Source organism: Thunnus albacares, chromosome 21 (genome assembly GCF_914725855.1).
Source record: "Thunnus albacares chromosome 21, fThuAlb1.1, whole genome shotgun sequence".
Lineage (NCBI taxonomy): Eukaryota > Metazoa > Chordata > Actinopteri > Scombriformes > Scombridae > Thunnus > Thunnus albacares.
The window spans coordinates 26699847-26723002 of NC_058126.1; the positions used below are offsets into that span (position 1 = coordinate 26699847).

At 39.6% G+C, this 23156-nt stretch overlaps 1 protein-coding gene across 1 annotated transcript in view; it reads left to right on the forward strand.

The window, feature by feature from the left end:
* Positions 1 to 23156, forward strand: part of LOC122972423 (2-lysophosphatidate phosphatase PLPPR4) — a 53089-nt gene that overhangs the window by 24158 nt on the left and 5775 nt on the right. The window contains exons 3-7 of the mRNA XM_044339521.1: positions 3763 to 3948; positions 14380 to 14509; positions 14839 to 15034; positions 20923 to 20980; positions 22465 to 22638. Coding sequence (XP_044195456.1) covers positions 3763 to 3948; positions 14380 to 14509; positions 14839 to 15034; positions 20923 to 20980; positions 22465 to 22638 — 744 coding nt within the window. The remainder of the gene's footprint in view (positions 1 to 3762; positions 3949 to 14379; positions 14510 to 14838; positions 15035 to 20922; positions 20981 to 22464; positions 22639 to 23156) is intronic.

A 23156-nucleotide genomic window follows, 5' to 3' on the forward strand; every position in this document is an offset into this window, starting at 1 on the left:
TTTTTATTTTATTTATTCATTCATTTATTTATTTTAATTTTCTACGTTATGTTTTTATACCATCCTATGTAGTCTGTGCTTCCCTACTTGTATGTGATGTTACTCTTGCAGTTAGTTGTGGGTCTGTGTATCAGTGTATCAGAGTGACTGTTTTGTGGCTACTCTCAGGGTTCACTGTTCCCATTATGCCTACTAGGAAATGGTCTCTGTAACACATGACTTCTATGATTGATTTATTATTTTATATTACTATTATCATCCTCCCTTCTGTTGTCAGAAGGTTGTGGAGGGGTTGGGAGGGACTATTGTTGTTTGAAATACTCTGTAACTACTGTAAAAATAGATTAAAAAAAAGAAAGATTCTAACAAATGAATACGCAAAAACACTTCTCTTTACAGAAGGCTTTCGATACAAATAGTTTTTTTTTTCCTTTCTGTCAGTCTTCAGGACATGGAAGCTGAGAAGGATGAGCATATACCATTGTAATTATAGAGTTTCAATGGATGAAGTGACCCATCTCTCCATTTACAGAATATAAACTATTTGGAAACAGAAAAGTTTAAGACAGCCACTTCATATTTTTTTATTCGACTATATCAATGAAACCACTATAATTAAAAGTATCAGATCAGACTTGTTACAGGTGTTTGTCACAAAACATGTGGCCAGTAATGTATATGAATGTATGGTATGGTAGGCCATTGGACCAAGACTTCCAGCAACACCTGTCAGGTCATAGACTGATCCTCCAGCAGTCCAGTTACAGCACTGAAACATTCACAGAGATAGAATGAGCTCTTCTCCAGACCTTATATATTATCATCAGTTATACTGCAGCTTAGATCCACAAAAAGGTCCAAAACTAAGATATTAATTTAAATGTCTTTATATTTAATTGAGATATATTTTTCAAGCTAACATTTAAGGCAGAGAGAGCTTAGCCACATACAAGTGATTCACAAGTACTGGAGATGATCTGATCTGACGTATTGTGTCTGATGACATAGACTGTCTTAATTAGTCTTATTTGTTAAAACAGTGTGAGGCGATACATTAAAAAGATAAACAGATACACAAGTTGTTTTCTATTGTATTATTATTATTATTATTATTATTATTATTATTATTATTATTATTATTTGATGCATTGAAAGAAAAAAACACCAGAAAGCGAGAGAGGAGGGCTGTCATCCTTCTCATGTCTCCTTCTCCCGGCCAATCACGTTGTGTTACCTGGCTGCATCCTGCAGCTCTGCCTCTCCCTTTACTGTTTCTGTAGAAGTACCTTTAACATTGGTTTGACATTGATTGAGAGTTTTAGTCAGCACTTTGTTAGAAATAACAAAGGAAGAAAAGCCTCTAAATGTAATTATGTTTGGGTGTGTATTTACTGCTGTACTGATCAGTTTGAATTCTAATTTGTGTACAACAGTAGTTAGCATAGAGAGATTGGAACATGAAAATCAGCTGTACAAAGAAATACATACCAGGTACCTTACTTGTTAATGTTTATTTACTGTTGAAGCTGCATGGGGAATCTTTATGTCACTGTAGATGATAAATATGATCTATAAGGATCCTCCTCAGTGGTGCACAATATTCCTTCCTTCTTCAATCATTCTTTCACTCTCTCAAGTCTTGCCTTGCTTCCACATGTCTTCTTACTGTCCCTCTCTCTAAATATCCTAATCACCTTTATGTTACAACTAATGTTGAAGAAGCTGATTGGTTCGAAAGAAATGCAGGACATGAGACAGAAAGGAAGGAAGGACAAAACAGAATTGTGTGTAAAGTGAGCAAACTTTGGCAGAAACAGGAGACAGACAAAAGGAGGGAAGTCTGCAAACAGAGGCCCTCTGTGCGGTCGTGTATAAGTATGTGTATTAGCTTTATGGCTCAGCTCCCAGCAGGAGTGTGTTGACTCGAAGAGATCCCCGTGTTGGGGCTCCTAGCGGGGCCCTCTTCCATCACGCTGCTCTACTTAACATTAGCTGAGCGAGCAGCACGCCCGCCACTGTGTACTGAATCGGGGGTATTAAGCTGCATGATAAAGCCAATGATGCTCCAGGCCACATTCAACTCCCACTGACGCATCTCACTGCAGTCCTCTGTGGACACGTTACCGCCTTCAATTACACATCAGCTCTCTGCCTACACACATGCACCTCACGTCTCTGTGGTCCTCTTTAATGGGACACCACAGAGCTGGGGGGGGTTGTTAGAAAACATTTGCGAAGGAATTCCGGCACAACAAAACTGCAGCATACTGGCATATGAAATGGAATGGTATATACTGGAGTTTTCATCTCTTTCTTGTTATGTCTCAATGAGAAACATCTTAAAGCAATTTTAGGTGTTCATATTTTCCCCTAGAAGAAATGTGAGTGTTATTACCTGATTTTATTGACTTGTAAGTCTCATTTACTGGATTCAGTTGTGCCATTTCAATCCATGTGTCTCCTCATTATATAGTTCATACTGTAGTTTTTTCAGGGAAGGTTATTGAATTGTGTTTCTGCAATACAGACACACGTGAGAGCAGATAGACGTTCAATAACGAATGTCATTCCAACTCAAAAGAGTGAAAACGTCTTGCTTCCAAAAAGAAAATATTAATTGATGCTTCAGAAAAGAAATATAAATGAACAGAAGCTCATGCAAACATGAAGAACCAACAATGTTTTCTTCTTCACTCTTTTTAAGATGCTTGTCTCACACAACAGATGCACACAAATACAAAAGCAGCAGTGATGCAGGTCATAAGAGAAAATATATTTATAAATAATTTATATCTATAAAACATTATAATAATGTATGTAAAGGTCAACAGAATCTTGGCAAGTAGAGAGAAATTCATCGTACCGTCATCTTGTAATGACACTCGTGGCCACAACGGCTGCTGTTGAGATGCGGGTCGCCTCATTAGACAGATTTTTCATTTTTCTGCTTGCGTAGTCTCTTTAACCCCTGTTTTTCCTCCGTTCCTTGTGACCTCCTTTGGACATGCATCTGTTCTATGGCCCAGGGCAAACTCTGTGCTTATGGAACACACCCAACAGTTTTTGATGGTGTTTCTGGTGAAAAACAGTTTGTGCAGCCTGTCTTTTTCATCTTCACAGCTCTGCTCTCCCATTGCTCTTCATAGGAGAGGACGCCCACTAGTAAAATGCCACTAACTCACAGTACTCATGTGTAACACTGTGACAGGTCAGTGGTGAAATCGTTGCAGCCAGCCATTCAGCATGTCCAAAGCAGAAATTTACATAACCAGGCAGGCCCTCTGCAGAGTTGATCCCTGGCTATCTTCCATAGACCAGTGAAGCACTTTAATTCGCTCCACTGAAGGATCAACACCAGTTTTATTACTCTGACTTTATTTCACGGCTTGGATTGAACTTGTATTTTATGTTTATGATTTTAAGACCTCAAGCTGGCTATAATGAACATGAGCTTGCTGTGTCTCATTTTGTTGGGATGAGAAGAATTTGTACACTAGATGTGAGCTGAGATCAGTGTGAGCACTTCATGTTCAGAAGAGCAATTAATTCCACATGCTTCCTTCACTCCCCTCAGGTCATGAAAACTATTTTCAAATTAGCATGGTCATTGAACCGTAGGGTTATGGAGACATTTGCAGCATTCACTCCCTGTTTATTTATTCATTCATTGGCATTGTGATAAAAGCTCCTCCTGTCTCAGCTGTTTATGACTCTGACCTGCCTCATGAATTTTTCTGTCTGTCTGTCTGCGTCCATCGATAGCTGCCGATCCTGGTATCGTCCGTGGTCAGCCTGTACTTCCTGGAGTGGACGGATGTGTTCAAGCCGGTGAAGTCTGGTTTTAACTGCCATGACCGCAGCCTGAGTCTGCCCTACATCGATCCCAACCACGAGGTCATTCCCCTGCTGATGCTGCTCAGCCTGGCCTTCGCTGGACCCGCCATCACGGTACGAATGAAAAACAAGACAGAAAACTGACAGTCAGTTGTAGAGGACTTTTACATGATGAGACTTACAGTATTATTGTCTAAACATCTAAGCATCAACTGTGAACAGGAAGGAACAGAAATGGTTAATCTATATTGTTTTTCCTCAAAAATGATCATTTCCTTTGATACACCACAAATATACATGATACATCAGGGTTTCCATCCACCCTTTCTTTTTCAATTTGCGCAAAAATGTATTTCATGTTTCAGTTTCATGAGAGGAAGAGTTTCAAATAAGAATAATATGTTCTCCTTGGACCTATAGTATCTCACAAAAAACTTTCCCCGCAGGACTAGTCTGATAAAGTCTTAATCTTTAAAAAGACTTTTTTTCTGAAAACAGCTGTTAGAAAAGGAGAGTCATCTCATAATCAGGGTCTTATATGTGTAACAAAATATCACAAGCTGACATATATAGCTGAGTAATCACATTAAAGGATGGGTTCACAATTTTTTAAGTCTGTCTTAAAACAGTCAGGAGCCCAAATAAACACTCAAACATGTTTTTCTTGCTGTAATCATTCCTCTTGTTCATACTTGGGCGGGATTGCTGTGGTGCTGCACCCCTGAAGCCCCCTGTGCTGATGATAACACGGCTGTAATGTGAATACTCAGCTTAACTATCTTCCCACCTGAAATGCTTTATATTTCTGTTCTTTGGTCTTTATAATTATAGTCTCATTTATGTGCAGGGAGACCTTCTATAGTACCGTAATTCAAAGTAGCACAAGTTTCGGTGACCAGTTTAAACACACTGATGCTTGCACAGAAATACATACACACAGAGTAAAAAAAAAGCCCTGGGCTTCTAATATTCCCCACAACACACACAAACACATCCTCACAGAGATATACAAGGTCTGAGTTGAGCAGTGGGTCAACAGGACAGGCCCCTCCAGGCCAGCCCAGCTCACTCACTGTTGATCTATATTATCCTGCCCTCCTGAGGCCAGACAGGCTAGCTCTGCATGCACATTTATAGTGACCAGCCAGGCATGCCATCTAGCATGCGCACACACACACATACACACACACACACACACACACACACACACACACACACACACACACACACATATATCAGTGCATTCCAAATGCTTAATTGCATGAAAAGGTGTTTTCCTGGAGCTAATTTTCACACTAACCCAAGGGTTCCTTTGTAACACTCATTGTTACAGTGGTTTCATAGAGAAGGAGTTTAAGGGATAAACACAAGAGGAGGAGTTTCAGTTAAGACCTTTCATGTCATGGTCAGGTAGAAACAGGTAGATTTGACAGTACGCCAGAGAAGGAAAATAGTTGTTATCTGAGATTTTATGTTTTATTTCCCTCAAACAATGACTCGAGGAATGTAGTCTTTTAATTCAGTTTACTTATTTCCAGACCAATAGATGTGTTTTATTATTGCAGCTGTGTATCTATGGTATCTTTTAAAGTCACATAAGCACTGGGGACTGTTCAAAATCAAACAAATGAAGAAATCAATATTTCAGTTCTGTTTATTGGTAGTTATATTTGGGATATGATGCTTATGGAACTAGGGCTGGGCTGTATGGCAGTTTGCTTTTTAAAATCAGAATATTTATCGGTCAATTTCAATAAAAAAAATAAGTCAGCATTTCTGTTGAGCTGTATGATCTGGAAACTGCAGTTCTCTGTATTTGTAGTGTATAGTGTAAAATGTTTACAGGTGGAGATGCTTCAGATGATAAACCAATCAACTTTGTGGCATTTTCCATCTTTATTGGCGCAGGTTTTGGGCAGAGCAATACATCACCTGTCTGTTTTGTCGGACGTCAGGGAGTCTAGTCCCAACTGGGACTCATCCACTTTGTGGCCAAACAGGGATGTCAGTAGCCAAAGTATCTTGACACATGATTTTTCTTTTATTATATTTGGTACCAAACATTTCATCTAATGTAGAACATCACAATTGAAGATTCTGTTTAATTCATCTGAGTGTTGAGATCCATTCTTAGGAATACATATCTGTGGTAAATAAAGATGTAAAAAAAAAAGGATTGCTAAAGGTATCGTCATGTGACAGGGTTGATAGGGTTCAGTGTTCTAGTTTTAGCTTCCATTATTTAAATCTCTTAAAGGCCTGAACACCTGCACCCTTAGTCATGCGGACGTTGGGTGGAGCTATGCTTTGAATTAGGTGATGCACTTGAATGATAACCACACACACAGGGCTCCATCTCATCAGAGAGATAGTAAACAATCATATTGATGAGTCATAATGCTCTCCTCATTGTTTTTCCTGCCTCTATTACTCAAATCCTGTGACTCTCTGAGACGCAAAACCCCATAATATGACACATGCTGATGTTCCTTTTCTCCCTCTGACTGACGTGTCATCTCTGCAGCTGTGTCGACAGCACTCTGCTCCTCTGACTAATGCTGCTGAGACATTACACACTTTTCCTTTATCATATTTTTGACTGACATCATGTAGGAAGCAGAGACACTGATGTTTTACTGATGGCTGTGATGAATCCAGCCACATCATCCTCTACAGTCTTCATCAAATCAGAGTCTTCCTCACAGAGCGCTCAGTTTATCTCTGTGTACAGACTTTAGGCATGTTCCATGTGGACTACAGCAGCTCCTCTGCAATGATTTCCTTATTCAAGCTTCAGGGCATGTTCACAGTAAGCTCCTTTTTGTAGAAAATCACTAGCTCAACTACATTTAGTGCTGACAAACAGGCAAAGATTTAAATGCTTTATCTCCCTGATGACTGTTTCTGACAGCAAAGAGTAACAGCTCAGCTCAGACTCTATACTGCTTTACTGACTCTCCATCAACAGTCTCTTTTCATTTCTCATTCTGTGCACACTTTTTGTTTACAGTCACCACCATGCAGATAGCCGTGGTCGTATTTGTTGTCACAGCCTGGCTCTTGCACTGTGGCAAGACTGAGATACATGCTGAACAAAAAGTAAACATATTTACAACTAATTAGTCAAAATAATGCAAACCAGTTAGAAGTGCAGCTCAAAGTGCTCACATTAAAAGTAATGACTGTTAATCAAAGAAAGCAACAGGTCGACATTAAACGACCAAATACATTGTTTGACCATTTGACTTCAGAACGACACAAAGGAGCATTTTCTAATCTGGCACCCATATCAGCAGTAATCAGCAGGATAATTGTAGATATTGTTAGAAAAATAACGATGTTTATGATGTGACAACGCCGTGGTTAAGGTCTGGTTAGGTTTAGGCATAAAAACCACTTGGTTGGTTTAAGGAAAGATCATGGTTTGGGTCCGTTATTTTTTGTTTTTTTTGAGGTTTTTATATCATTCTGTAGCTTCCTGGTATTGTTCAGTAAATTAACTCTTATTAAATATTACACATGTATATGTTTGAGATAGTTTAACAGATACAAAGAACATATTTTTGTTGATAAGCCATAGCCATATAGGTTTTGTTTCACTGTAGCCAATCAAACGCTTCAGCCCACCTCCCAACTGTCCACTGACTGGTCACACTGGTGAAGGTGCAAGGGCAAAGTGGCAGTCTTAGCTGAATCCTTGATGAAAGCAAAGTGTTGTTATTGAAGTTGTAAGGAGCTTAGCTAAACAATGGAGGCAGGCCAACCTGTTCTCATTCCCAGGTTGTCAAATGCTGATGCTTTGTCACGCCCCTGAGTCTCATGCAGATACACAAGGTACCCTTTGGTGTCTGTATTGTGACACACCAGGCTTTCAACTCCAATATTGCCCCATGTGTGGCAATATTAGATGCTCAGAGCAACTGCTCCAGCCTTCCATTGATTCCGATATTAACCCGACCGTGGTGCTATAAGACTATGTGAGCATCAGTGCCACTGGAGAATCAGTGACCCACTGTCCGGAAATATTTTCCTCACTGTCAATTCCCATGTTAAGATTTTCTTTTAATGATATCCTCAACAGTTTTCTTGATAATTCAACAATACAATAGGTTAATCTCATGACCATCAGTTTTAATTATTTCTCTTTCGATCCTGAGAAATCAATTTTGTTGTTTGTTTTGGATAGTGGAAGGAATAGGAATAATACTACACTTGAAATTAATATGAAGCACTCATAAAGGTAATAGGGGCATCATCTCCTGATTAAGTAAACAATTAATTAAATAATTAATTAGGAGAAAAATAATTAAATCAAATCAATCAGTTTTATATCTGAAAGGCATAAATTCTGAATACAGGGACCTCCATCTTCTAATATAAAGGAAAACACAGATACAATGACTTCGCTATAAATAAAGATATTTAATGAACTACCAAGGGATAGGGATGAATGGGAACACTAAGCATATATACAGACGGATGACAATTCAAAGGAAAAACTGGTACAGGTGTGAATGATTGACCCCTACAGTGAGGGGATCTGGTGACTCTGTTATGCTTTGGGGGGCATTTTGCTGCCATGGTTTGGGTCCACTTGTCCCCTTAGAGGGAAGGATCACTACAAATCACCCCAATTCACAGGGAGTTCATCCTCTAGAAGAGTTCAGTGACTTGTAGAATCAATGCCAAGGCACACCATTCTTCAAAAAGATATTCCCTCATTTGGTGTTTTGATGATGGTGGTGGAGAGTGCTGTCTAACACGTCATTCCAAAATCTCCCATAGGTGTTCAGTTGGGTTGAGATGTGGTGACTGTGTAGGTCATAGCATATGATTCACATCATTTTCATACTCATCAAACCATTCAGTGACCCCTCATGACCTGTGAATTGGGGCGTTGTCATCCTGGAAGAGACCACTCCTATCAGGATAGAAATGTTTCATCATAGGATAAAGGTGATGACTCAGAACAACTTTGTATTGATTTGCAGTGATCCTTCCCTCTAAGGGGACAAGTGGACCTAAACCATGCCAGCAAAATGCCCCCCACAGCATAACAGAGCCACCAGATCCCCTCACTGTAGGGGTCAAGCATTCAGACCTGTACCAGTTTTTCCTTTCATTTGTCACCCATCTGTGCATATATACAACTAGAATGAATGAATGAATGGATGTTATCAAAAACAAGCCAAAAGCGCAATGAAGGGCAATTAACTCTAAGTAAAGCCAATAAAATTAAATTTTGGATAGCTCTTTGCATCAGCTCTGAGACAGAAGCATGACAGATGGTCATCCTACTGTTTCCGTGATGATGTAGGGCTGATAATGAGGCAAGATTCCTGGAAAGTGGCAAGCAAGGCGAAGAAGACTCGGTTATCCTCAGGTTGCCTGAGTAACAGCCAGATGAGAACCATTGCAGTAGGTTCAATGAAACAGCTTTAGTTCACTGCTTCTCAGTAGGATGAATCCAATCTCAGACTAGTTGAGGCTGTGTAGTGGACACACACAGCAGGGAGGTGTCCCATTCTCAGTGAATTCAGTGGCAGGCTGCAGAGTTGGATGCATGGAGCTCTAGACCAATCAGGAAAGCCCTTGGAAACGTCTTTAAAAAGTTTAGCTACACAGCTACAAAAATAATAGATTATTAAAATGTCAAATGGTATGGCTTGACTTGGGGCATAGGCTTCTTTGTAGTCTTTCTTTTTAGTTGAGAATTCCTTTCTGGAGATCGTATCTCTCAGGGAAAAATGAAAAAAGACAACGCCTAAAACGCAACACAGGCCAGTAGGCTGGTTAGTCCAAGAGAAAACAGAAGAAGCAACAGCCATCAACAAGCCAAAACGGCAGAAGAAGAGCACCAGATAAAGAGTTGTAAAACTTCTTATAGTCTAGAAGGCATGTTTTGGAAGAAATACGATCCTTGGCGCTCTTTTGAGGGACGCATTGATTACTAATTAATTCCTTTGTGCATTCATTATGCACCCCCCCCCACCCCAACACACACACCACTCAGCCCCTGTCTCAGTTCTCCCGTGTCTCCAATAGAGTTGTCCAACTTAATGGCAGGAACGAGAAGCTCGACTTGTGTTATGGATCCCATCCAATCTTGTTAAGGACTACCTCCCAGCTATCTCCTCACTCATCAAAGAAATCATTTACTCCTCCTTTAGTTCTGGTTCAGTTCCCTGAACACTCAAACTGTCACCCCCATCCTCAAAAATCCTGGACTCAACCCTGATATCCTGAGCAATTTCCGGTCCATCTCCAGTCTCCCCTTTCTGTCAAAAATACTGGAACGTTTCGTTGCCTACCAACTTAAAGCCCACTTCATTTCCAACGACCTGTTCAAACAGTTTCAATCCAGTTTCTGCTCACAGCACAGCACTGAAACAGCCCTCCTCAAAGTCACCAACAACCTCCTCCTCTCATCAGACTCTGGTCACCTCAGCATTCTCATCCTACTCAACCTCACTGCAGCTGTCAACATCAGTCACAGCATTCTTCTCTCCCGCCTTGAACCCTCCCTTAACATAACCGGTACTGCCCTCTCCTAGCTAAAGTCAATCAAATCATAAAATATTAAGCATTCAAGACTCTTGGTCTCCCAAAAATAATTTCTTATCCGAGAAACACTGTCCTTTGTTGCTTTAGCTTTGATTGGTGTTTAATTTTAGCATCTTTATGCAAAAGGTTTTCTTTTCCCTGTTTCTAACAGCTATCAGATCAGTCTGCTCTGAACTTATATACATGAAACTACATTTTTGTACAGTTTTATGCACTCTGGGCTGGAATTTTTAAAAAAGAAACTTCTGGGAACACTGCTTTATATCAGACATTCAAGCATCACATTAAAATCTAATTGTTTTAAGTAGTTGTTTTATCTCTTTAGTGTCTCTCAGGTCTTGTTTTGTTGCATTTGATATAAATGTTGTAAATTAATGATGTTTTCATGTAACTATGTAGCACCTATTTAATGCTGCCATTTGAGCAGGTATCCCTTGTAAAAGAGATCATGTATGTTAACTGAAGCTCTAATTGCAGAGCTTTTGCCTCTCAGGCCATATAGAAGCTGTGTGGCCTGAGGGGCAAAACCACATGCTGCTGCTCACAATACTGCTGTGAGTGCATGCAAAAAACTGATGGACAGAAGTAACTGTTTGTTTTATTTTCATAAACTCAGAGTTTCCTCAGCAGGATCACTGCTGCAGAGAATACTGTTCAGAGAGATTTTAGTGAGTAACTCAAACAGAAGCTTTAAAGGTGGCAAGACAAAAATAGGTTTTTGAGTGAGGGGGACGTGTCCCCGCTATCTTCAGTAATTTAGGCCCTTAGTCGGAATGGAACTTTGGACATGATGATTACATGGTATGATTACTAGGTCAGTGGCATGAACACTCCCTGATTTTGTTAGTGTCTGATAGTGCTGCTAAATCCCCAAACCTAACACTAACCATGACCCTCCCAGCTCATAGATGATATTTAGAGAACATCAGCACTGAACTCTTTCCCACCCAAATCAAATTCTCTCCTCAGCATCTTCCTGCATGCAGCTCCAAAATGCCTTAAAGTAAAAAAAAAACAAAAAAACCCCCAACTCTGGCTCTCCTCAGCTCACAGGGACTCTAAACCCATTACCACTGAGCAGTTGATTCTGTGCTAAGATGCATACTGACTTTTGACAGAGACACAAAAGACTAAAAACCACAGTGTCTTCCCAGAAGCCGGTCTGAAGGCAAGATAGAGATGTGCAGCAGAGCTGTCTCACCAGATGATGTGGGAAAACTCAGCTCTCTACCGATCGATCAAAGCCATGCACATCTCACACAGCTCCGTCTGTTATCAGCCAGACAGGATTTTAATTTTTTGTACCCTCAGACATCAATAGATTCAGACTCCTCATATCAGCTGATAGCACAGAGATCCTTCTCACAGCAACTAGTGGAGCAGAAGAGGACCTGAGGCTCCGTCAGGATGCCTCTCGCAGGCTGCTGAACACTCAAGTGCTTTGACTGTCACTTTGTGTTAGAGCTGCTGCACACCCTCAAGGCTTATGGGAAAATGAGTTCTTTCAGCAGGGGGGTCAGACAATTGTTACAGTTATTCTAATTCAATTCATGTTCCTCTGGAAAAATCATCTGAAAACCCTGGCAGGGCTGGTGCTAGGGATGAGACTCAGTAGCAGTTTTGTGATGAGTGAAGAGATGGAGGCTGTGTTGGTGGAGCTGCTGCAGAGGATTTTTAAAAAGCTGTTAAGTGAAAAAGGTCACAGTTCCGTGCTACATTTCTACTTGATTCAGCAGTTTGTGCAGTTCAGACAGTTTGTTAAATCTGACTTGGAATATTCACACAAACAAACCTCAGAGAAAAAAGTAAGAAAGGTTTAGGAGAAGAATATGAAAATGTTCTTGCATGAGGCCCAATGTTTTATCATCAGTCATGACTTTCCCTCATTTTATGAGAATTGTTTATTAACATGATTTTGAAATGATGATATGTTTTCAGAAGTCTGCTTCAGGTCCAGGTTTAGGTTTGGATACAGGTAGGCTGGAACACAAAGGCAAATGGATCTGGCAGAGAACATGTGTGTGCAGGTGTATATACAGAGACAGATGGGGCTGCATGTGAGAATGGCTGTTGATGGCAGGTGACTGGGAAGACAGGACAGTCTTAGGGCATCTGATGGGAAGGTGTAAGACTATATATTGTTCATTTCTTTGTCTTTGAATGAATCTTTGGCATCCTATATAACGTGTAAAACATGCAATATATCCTTATTTGGTGTAACAATGCTTTGTGTTCATTTCTGTATTTTATGACCTTCATCAAATGTACAAGATGGGAAGGGTTACCACTTCAGTACTTTGTGTCACATTGGGTTTTAATGAGGTCAGAGAAAAAAAAATTGACTGAAAAAATGAGAGTTAGACCAATATACTGAGTCATGGTTAGATTAATTCATCCATAAAATATGCAAATTGCAGTGCTGCTGTTATTATTAACCAACACTGATCACTGAGCAGAAAATGAATACTTATATTTGTGAAATTTAAAAAAGGCATTTTATGCCTTTAGTGAATAGCACCAGTACAGAGATGACAGGAAACAGGTGAGGGAGAGATGCAACAAACGGGCTGTTGCAGTTCATGGTCAGCTGGTCTGGCCATGGAGACACTGCTTCATGAAATATTTCACAGCAACACGTCAGTCAGTCAGTTGTCAATCTCTGAATCTATCGTTTGATTATTTATCATAATTTGCTGAACTGATCAATGTAACACCTCAGAGTGTCAACAAAGTCTACATTATAAGATTCATAAAGGTAGAATTTCATTGGGCTGATGTATTGCATTAGGTTTGTGTCCATGTATTTACAAGATGTGACACCAGCATGGTCCTAAATCTGTATTCAACATCCATTTAAATTCATCTGAAACAGAGTCAGTGTCTGTACACAGCAATCAGACATCATCAGACTAATAAATAAGCTGCTAATGAACCTTTGTTGGAGTTAATTAATAAACAGAACAGATGAGAACAAACTGAAGGCAGCACTGAGAGCAGGCAGCAAACTCTACACACTAGTTGCTTTTCACTTCACATTGTCTCAGTTACTTGACAATGCTCAACCTGATAATAGCTTATTAATACTTCAGTAGATTGTAACATTCAGGCATAAAACTGATATATGTATAGTGTTTTTTTTATATTGTATGATCATATTTTTTTTTTCATTTTTGTAGAGAAAACAGCTGTTTCTTCCTTTATAAGAGAAAAATATGCTATAAATTTCCGAGATAAACCCTGGTTTATTGAGTCTCATAAGTATAGTGTGTCAGTTTCAGTATTATGCAGATCTCTGGAGGCCCTCCTCTAAGTACTGTTAATCCCTCTCACTGTCCATCATTGATCCATTGTTTTTCTCTCCCCTCTCTTCTTTCCTCTCTCTCTTTCTCTCTTTCTCTCTATCTCCCTCTCCTCTGTCCAACCCTGTATACCTCTTCCTCACCATCCTCCTCTTTCTGCAGAGGTCTATGATCTCAGAGAATTAGCGCAGACAGCCAGGTATCCCACTGCCACCCCACATGTCACTTCTAGAGGAGTGTGTATTTGTGTGTATTAGTGTATGACACAGGAAGTAGCCGTCTTGGCGTGTGCTCTTGGCTTAAACTAGCATTCAGAGGGGCATAGATAGGCTGAGCTGTGGAACACCGTCCACATCAAAACAGCCGATCCCTGCGGGGTACAAAGCTCAGAGGCTCAAATTTTACTGTAGACATTTGTGTCCAGGCATGATGGAGAAACACTTAGGGTGACTTCTCACTTAATTATAGGTTTAAAAAGAATAGTAAATTGCTCTGCAAACAGTGCACGTTGGAGGCTGCACTTTGTGACCCAGAGGAGAATAACCAGGAATAAAAACTATGAAACTAAAAGATGGTTGAAGAATCTAGGATTTTAAAAAGTGAGGGGACACAATGGAACGTCCTTGTCTTCCTACTGCCGTATGCAAACACATGTAACAGGTGTGGTACTGTGTGTTGACAGATAATGATTGGAGAGGCCATCCTGTTCTGCTGTCTGTCTCGAAGGAAGAGCGGTGCCGGGGCCGAGGCCAATATCAACGCTGCTGGCTGCAACTTCAACTCCTTCATACGCAGAGCCGTCCGCTTTGTTGGTACAATGAGTTTGTTATTTTTTTTATACACTGAAAGTATGGTAACACTCCAGGGACTGATTTTTGTTTCCCAACTTTTTTTGATGATTCATTTACCAACATAAGAATGACAGACAGTCTTGCAGCTTCTCTCAGACAAAATGTGTTTTAAATATGAACACATGTATGTCTTAGAAAAAGACAGTAGGTATGAATGCTGTCAGTGGGTGAATACTTCTTCTCATGTGCATGTACATGGCTTTTGTGTGTATTTGTGAGTTGTACAGTACACCCAGCAGTAATATCAGTGGTGTCTATGAACCATTTGCTTCATCTTTCTGTGTCCTCAGGCGTTCATGCATTCGGTCTTTGTGCCACGGCCCTCATCACTGACATCCTTCAACTGATGACAGGCTACCCAACACCCTACTTTCTCACCGTGTGTAAACCTAACTACACCACGCTCAACATCAGCTGTGAGCAGAACCCCTACGTCATGGAGGATATCTGCTCAGGTGCCGACCCAGCAGCCATCAATCAGGGCAGGTCAGTTTGGATTCTCTGCATTTAACATTGAAGAGTTATTGTAATGAGAAAGATAGAGACTCCCACTTAAAGCTGCAGGAAGCATACTGATTATATATGTTTAAGCCAAGAGGGGGAAAGTCTGCAGTGTGATGCATTACGGACACATTATGAGCCAAATATTGTCAATGTTAGAGAGGAACCAAGGGAACTATATGTGGCTGCACTAAATCCAACAGTCCAACACGAGAGTCATGTCATACCCACCAGTCTGCTGCTCTCACTCACTCTTCTCTAACACTGGTTTTATTCACAAATTATTTCAACTCACTTCCATTTTGCTGTTTTTTGATCACTGTTAAGCTATCATTGAAACCCAGAACTTCCTGTAGGGATGTTATAGACTAAAAGCTATTCCAGCCTCTCAATGGACATAATCCCTACCATTGCTTTACTTTGAAACATCTGCAGGAAGTGTCATGACTCTAGTAGTATTTATCATACTGAACTGACCATGTGAGTACTGGTAATTCCTCAGTTTACCAGGGCTTTACAATCTTAGCATTCATCAGCACACAGAGAGCATACTAACCACACTGCAGAGTTTTGTATTGTAGTTTAGCAACCTCATATGATTATTTTAAGCCTCTTACATCCTTTTAAAACATTAATGATTAATGATGATTAATAATGTAATTTAACTCATGGCTCTTGAGATTTGAAATTTGTTCTGAAAAATTGCAATTTCATTGTAAAAACTATTAATTGTTCAACCCTGCCATGCCAAGCCTCAGGCAGAGGTAGGCAGCGGGCTACAAACGTCTAGTAATTTCACTTCTTTCCAACACCACACCTCCAGATTTTTTTCATTTTCAAACTTGTAGTCTTCATCCCCAACTGACGCTGACTCATATGATATCACTTGAGGTAATTTATAAGATTTCACACAGCTCCCTCTGGACACACAAAAGGATTTATACTACTTTTTCACATATGCAGTAGTTTTCCGCAGCACCTGTAAACACACACTGTTGTGTAGAGTAGAATTCAGTAGAACTCCCCTTTAACATACCTACTGGTAATTTCCTCCTCTGAAATCCGTCCATTTTTAATTCCCTGCCACAGGTGAACTTCTGCTGAGCTAGCAGACCCTTTGAACAGCAAATTATTAAAAATTCAGCAATGTGAATCTATGACATCATCCACATTTTATGCCTTAATGAAAGCAGACAAAAAGGAGAGAGCCCTTACAGACTTCATCTACAGAGAATACACAGAAAAAGAAGATGAGTATTATCCACTCTGACATATTAAGTGATCTCTGGGAGGATGACAACAAAACAACAACAAATGAACAAAAATCTGTGGCATGCATGCATTCATTCAATTGCATCATACTGACCCTTCTGCTTTTTGGGGCGTTTCATTTAACATACAGTATCAGGTTCTAATGAAAATAGTCATCATGTGTTTATATTTGTATGCCTTATAATACCTTAGTAGTTAGCAGGTTTCACCTAATTACCACACTTTGCTATGATGTGTGCAGGATTTTGTTTGTAGCGGGAATCTGTGTGAGCCAGAGGAGAATCGTTTTGGTCACAGAGAGAGGAGTAGACAGAGAAAGCTGGATAGCCTTTTGATGTTCTTGTTAATGAGCTTACAAAGACAAACATTGGCAGTTTTCTGTGATTATACATGCATTTTAGAACCACATCATTATGCTGATTTCTTTTCTGAATGGAAGCTTGTGGAAAACAATAAATATAGTTATATAATATAATATAGTTCCCTGAGATTATGTAAACAATCACCTCAATGCCAAATTAAGACAAGAAGAAGAAGTCCTTCTTTGAGTTTTAGATATGTAGTGTGCACAATCATCCAGCTGAGTGGATGTAAAGAAAGCTTTGAATAGAAACATACAGTATGTTCCCACAGTGAAGTCAAACTGCAGATTTAACATTTCAACCAGCAAGGTCCCGTCAGTCTTCAAATGTTGTTAAGTCTTAAATATTCTGAAAGCTTGAGTTCAGCATGCAGATATTTTTGATATTGTTTTTTTTTAAATATGTTCCAGATTTCAAATAATAAAATAGATGAATTAGATTAGATGATGCTATAGCCTGATATGTTTTAGATTGGATGTCTGGCTTCCCGTCATAATCAAATCAGCTTATGATGCACCCTCATATATCATAACAAACACAGATGAATTACTGTGGGTAAATTAACCCTTACATACTATTTGGGTCAAATTTGACCCATTTTGATATTTGAAAGCAATAAAAACACCCTAAATGATATTCTTTAAGCCTCAAATTTGATGACTTTTCCTAAATTGGTCCAGAATATACAAAAATGGAAATCCTCAAAATTATTTATTTTTGTGCAGCTGGTATAAATATTTGATTTGATTTATTGATTGGGACAGTGTGCAGTTTTAAACACTAAAGATGCACTGCACCAGAGTTAGCTCAAAGATAATATGCATCTGCAGTCCCCCACAATCAAAACATACAACAGCACAACAACAAACAGTACAAAGCAAAAAACACACAGAACACACCATACAAAATACAAAATACAAAGGTACACACAACAGCACATCTAATACACCCACAATGTCAATTAGAAATTAATAATGTAAACTCATCATAGAGGGTGTTCTGGGTCAAATTTGACTCATATTTATTCAAAGGGATTTTAATATCTTCAGAGGTGGTCAAATCAAGGTAAAGAGTGGTTATGGGGGAATTATGAAACAGTGAAACTGTAGATTGGCATGTCTGTGTATTTTTGTCATTGGGACAGTGGGGACAGAGTTCAACAGAGACCTTTATACTGTCATAAGAACTGCCCGTGTGCCCAACATATTACTACATTTGCCAGGGGTCCCACCTAGGTGGACTCCTGTAGACCTGTGAGGTGTTAAGGGGGAAACTTGAAAGAGTAAAACTGTGCGTAAGCATCATCATGGTGTACATACTGTAGGGATATCAGATCCCGAGGTGCCCTGACTCTATTGCAGCATCTGCACCTGCAAACAAGCCTATATAAAGTACCAAATCAAACCCACCAATTCCCAGGAAACCAACATAGTGGTTGCCCAACATAGTCCTTCCTATTGTGGAGTGCAGCTTTCACAGGACTGTAGAAATGATCAAATATTCTCTGATAATCCAGAAGTTCTGTGCGCATTCCCTCCAAAACATAATAGCATTCCAAGAAGCTAACAGACACATATGCATATAGTCTATGCCATTAGCAAATAAAACATGCTACAGAAAACTCGTAGCTCTTTGCGCTCCAAACCTGACTTTCTCTGATTAAACCAGGGACCTTAATGGAGATTGGTTTCTGTGAGCTTTAATGGAATCATGTATCCACGTGAGTTTTTGTGTGTGTGACAGCAGACAGCATAGGGATGTGTGGGTGAGGGGGATGAGGCGAGGTTTGACCTGTGCATTCGGGATACACGTAGTTTTGGCTGCAGACTACGTGCGGCTAAATATAACCTACTGCTCCTGGCATAAACACCGTCCTCCGCTCTCTCTATGGCAGCTTTAGCTTCAGCCTTGTTTCCAGCGCAGCATGAAAAGCTGTTTTCCTGCAGTGGTTGTGCACCAGAGATATTATTAACCTACTTTAACAGAAAAAGCAGCATAGTATACAACCTCTCCCCACCCCCACTAAGATTCAGTTTTAGGATGATCCAAATGTTTCAAACCAGTTCACTAAATCTTGAAATGTACTTGTTGTAGTCTGGCTATATAGTTATATTACTTGACTACAATTTGAACTTTACATGACAGATGGGCTAGAGGAAACATCACAGGGGGTCACCAAAATCATTAAGAATCATCCTTTGCTGGCTGAGGGGTCTATGACACTGATGGTGTAGAGACCATGTCCCTAGTTCATTCCCCCTTTCCTCCCCTCATTTCCTGATACATATCTGCCCACTACTAGCAGAAAAGCAACAATGTGTAAAGAATAGTTTAAAAATAAATGTCCACAGAAAATTGCATGGACAGCTAAAAATGTCACCCTGCTGCAGTGATGTGGGGTGTGTCAGTACACTGTGAGATCACTGTTGGATGCAATAAGAAGTGCAACAGAGCACAAGTCAAGCACACTTGAAACTTTTGTCTTGAAACATTGCTTTCAGCCTGGTATTAAGTTACAGTTTTACAAGACAGACAAAAAGTACATTCCTAAAAAAGTCCCTGTTGATATTATTAGAGTTGCTGTGCTGAATGCTGGTGACATGCCTAACCCTAACCCTTACCCTAACCTTAACAGAATCCTAAAATAACCTTAACTTCAAACCAATTCTTCACCCTAAAATAAATGATTTTTGTCAAGGGGACTTGCTGTTTGTCCCCATAAGGGAGGCGAGTCCCTGCAATATGATTGTGTAAACAGATTTACGTCCCCACAATGTGAGGAATACCTGTACCACACACACACACACACACACACACACACACACACACACACACACACACACACACACACACACACACACAATGAGCAAGCAATGGTGGCCACTCGCATCATTAGGACGAGGGGATGACATTTCTTGTTATGTTTATGTGCAAAAGGGACTTCCTGAAATCTTCCTTTACTTCAAAAATTTTAGTTTCTGGAGTTCCTGGAACTTTTTGGTGTAAAACAGCCAAACTGGTTCCAGTAAAGTAGGAACTAAAACCAAGGATGTGTTTTAACTGATTAGTTGACAACTATTATATTAATCGCCAATTATTTTGATAATCAATTAATCGTTTTGAGTTTTAAAAAAATGTTTTTTTCCAAACTCTCTGATTCCACCTCCTCAAATGTGAATATTTAGTCCTCTATGACAGTAAACTTAATATCTTTGGGTTGTGGACTGTTGGTCAGGACAAAACAAGACATTTGAAGACATAACCTTGGGGTTTGGGAAACAGTGATTGACAGTTTTCATCATTTTCTGACATTTTATGGACCAAACAACTTATTGATTAATCTAGAAAATAATTGACAGATTAATTGAATAATGAAAATAATAATTAGTTGCAGCCCTAGCTGTTACATCTTCAAAATAAAATCCAGTTTGAATTGATAACTGACACATATATGTACATGTAGATACATGTACATTATATACATTTTTAGATATACTTATTTTTTATACTTTTTGAATTTAAAAAGCATAACTGCCATGTTCTTATATAAGATATCACAATGATGTAACATATATACATAATAAAACATACAGCTACATTTGTTTTGGTTATTCCAGTGCTGAAAATGGATCAGTTTGTTCAGTTTTCTTACGTGAAGGAAATTTTTCTGCCTCCACAGATGTTGTAATTGCTAGTTTGAAGTGGAAAGCACACCAGCGTAGAACACACATGCACACAAAGATATGTACAACTGATTCACCAAAACACACACATTTGCACACATGCAGCGTTAGAAGTAAAGATGAGGGCTGGTTGGAGGAGTGAGTATGAGTTCTCAGAAGTAGGTCATTAGGATGGAGCTAAGTGAGAAACTGGGCCACAGGTTCACTTTCATTATGTAGCACAGAATCAAGCTCCTGCTGCTACACTGCAGTATGTGACTGAAGCATTCACATGACAGATACTAACAAAGATATTTATTATAATATAAAACCCCTCTTCACTGTTTTTGTTAAATTATATTTTGGGCAATAACATGTGAACACGAGGTAGAAGGAAGTGAAAAGAGGCATCTAATTTCATTCAACCCATTTCACCTGAGTGTGAGTGCAGGGTGATCTTTGAGATATCTCATTCTGTCTGTGTTTTGTTGATGAGTGAAACCCTCTCACCATTTCCTGTTGACTCACACATACAGAGGTGATCATTGTCTATTTCTGTCTCTTTCATCTCTTGCAGAAAATCCTTCCCATCGCAGCACGCTACCCTAGCATCATTCGCCGCTGTCTATGTTTCGGTGAGTAATAGTTTGAACCCACACTAACATCTAACCCTGCTCACCCTTTCATGAAGCGCTTATTGATACAGTAGAAGTTAACATAATGAAGCACTGAGCAGTGAATGATGGAATTAGCCAAGATTAACTGGCACCTCATGGTTGTTTCCCTGAGTGCGACACTATTACTGCTCAACTGTGTAAAATACACTCATTTTAAAACTTTTCAGTTTTCACTTTTCAGAAGGAGCCTTAATTTCAGTATGATTTTTTGTACATGATGCAGTGGGTTTTGAAAAGGTTTCCTAGTCAATCAGGGCACAGAATTTTTGTCAGCACACCAACATGCTATTATCTGAAACATGGCTCGTTGAACAAGGTACGCAACAAACACATCTACTGTGGACAAGGGTCCTGCTAACTTAGATTTATGTCCTTTATAGTTTTGGAGTTTATAGTTTACACTGAGTCTTGGTGCTCCTGTTAGCTCAGCTGTCAATCCACCCTGGGCCGCCCAAACAAAGGCCTGGAGCATCAAGTCTAAATGCTCAAAGGCTAAAGGAGCATTTCTGTTATATATCCTAAAACCTTAATTTCCTTCTTTCAATATGGTGAAATATTATAAAAGATAATATGTAATAAAAATAATAATACATTTAATACTCAACCCCAACCCATAAGTACTAGTATACTTGGTTACATGATGATTGTGTAAAACTTAAATCTTGCAAGAATCTTCAAAGATATGTTTTCGGGGACTTAAAGGTGCAGTGTGTAGAATTTAGACATCTAGTGGAATGGACCTGGCAGAAATGGAATATAATATTAATGACTATGTTTTAATTAGTGTATAATAACATGAAAATAAGAATTCTTATAAGAAAATAAGAAAATTAGAATGAGCCCTTTATATCTACATAGGGAGCAGGTTCTCTTCCATGGAGGCTGCCATGTTGCACCACCATGTTTCTACAGGAGCCCAGAACGGACAAACCAAACACTGGCTCTAGAGAGGGCCTTTCGCGTTTTTTGTAGCCACCATAGGTTCTCCTACATGCTTGGAAGGTGAGGGGGAGGGGTATTCAGTTGGTTGCAATCTGCAACTTTATCGCTAGAGGCCAATAAATTTTACAGTACACACTAGAACTTTACTGGCCAAAACTACTACAAGAAGCCCAGTGAGACCTCAGTGTTGACATGAGTGTGGGAGTCCCTGAACTGTCAGTGAAAATCCTGAGGTGCTTGTGGAATAACCACAGCAGAGACTAACATATATTAATTTATACCAAATGAAATATTACTGTGATTGGTGACACCTAATAATCAGACAATATAGAGAGAGCAGCCTCTTTTGAGGAGACAATATCTCTCTTCATCTTGTATCAACCTAAATGCCAAATAATTGAGGCTGGTAGGGATGATAGAATAGCACACTGCTATAACATAAAGCCTCTGTAATCATAAGCGTAATGGAAAATAAATCAGTGTGTGTTATGTGTCCACAGATGTACTTCAACAGCACTCTGACTGACTCATCCAAGCTGCTCAAGCCCCTGCTGGTCTTCTCCTTCATCATCTGTGCCATTATTTGTGGTCTGACCAGGATTATTCAATACAAGAACCACGCCATCGACGTCTACCTGGGATTCCTGCTTGGAGGAGCTATCGCTGTCTACTTGGTATGGGCCAGTCTCAACTACAGCCTCCTTTCCAGTGGTTTTCAGTACAGAGAGCATGGCTGAAGATGGAATCTATATTTTATCCTGTTTTGTTGCCAGTCTAGGTTTAAGGAGCAGCAGTCCTCCTTAATGATAGCTTAAATCTGTGCTGCAGCTCCAAATTTTGGCTCATAAGAATCGAAAAGTTACATAGTTTATCGTTGTTTAGAGTTTCTGAAAGTTGAGCAATAAGCCAGACATTAGGAGTCTCTAACTTACCTCATGTAAATGATGTTGTTATGTCTGCTAAAATAATTCCTTCAGACACCCTTGTACAGAACCCAAAAGAATCACAAACCCAAAGTAACAAGTCAATGTCAGTCAGTGTCCTTGTGTCCTGCTAAAATTATGCCATGTCAGTCATGTAGGCATACTTGGCTTCCATCAAGATGTTTATAACACAACAAAATAAAGCTAAAAGGTAAATACTGCCAAAAAGTTAATCTTGGAGAGGAAGCACAGGTATTTGGCTGTAAACC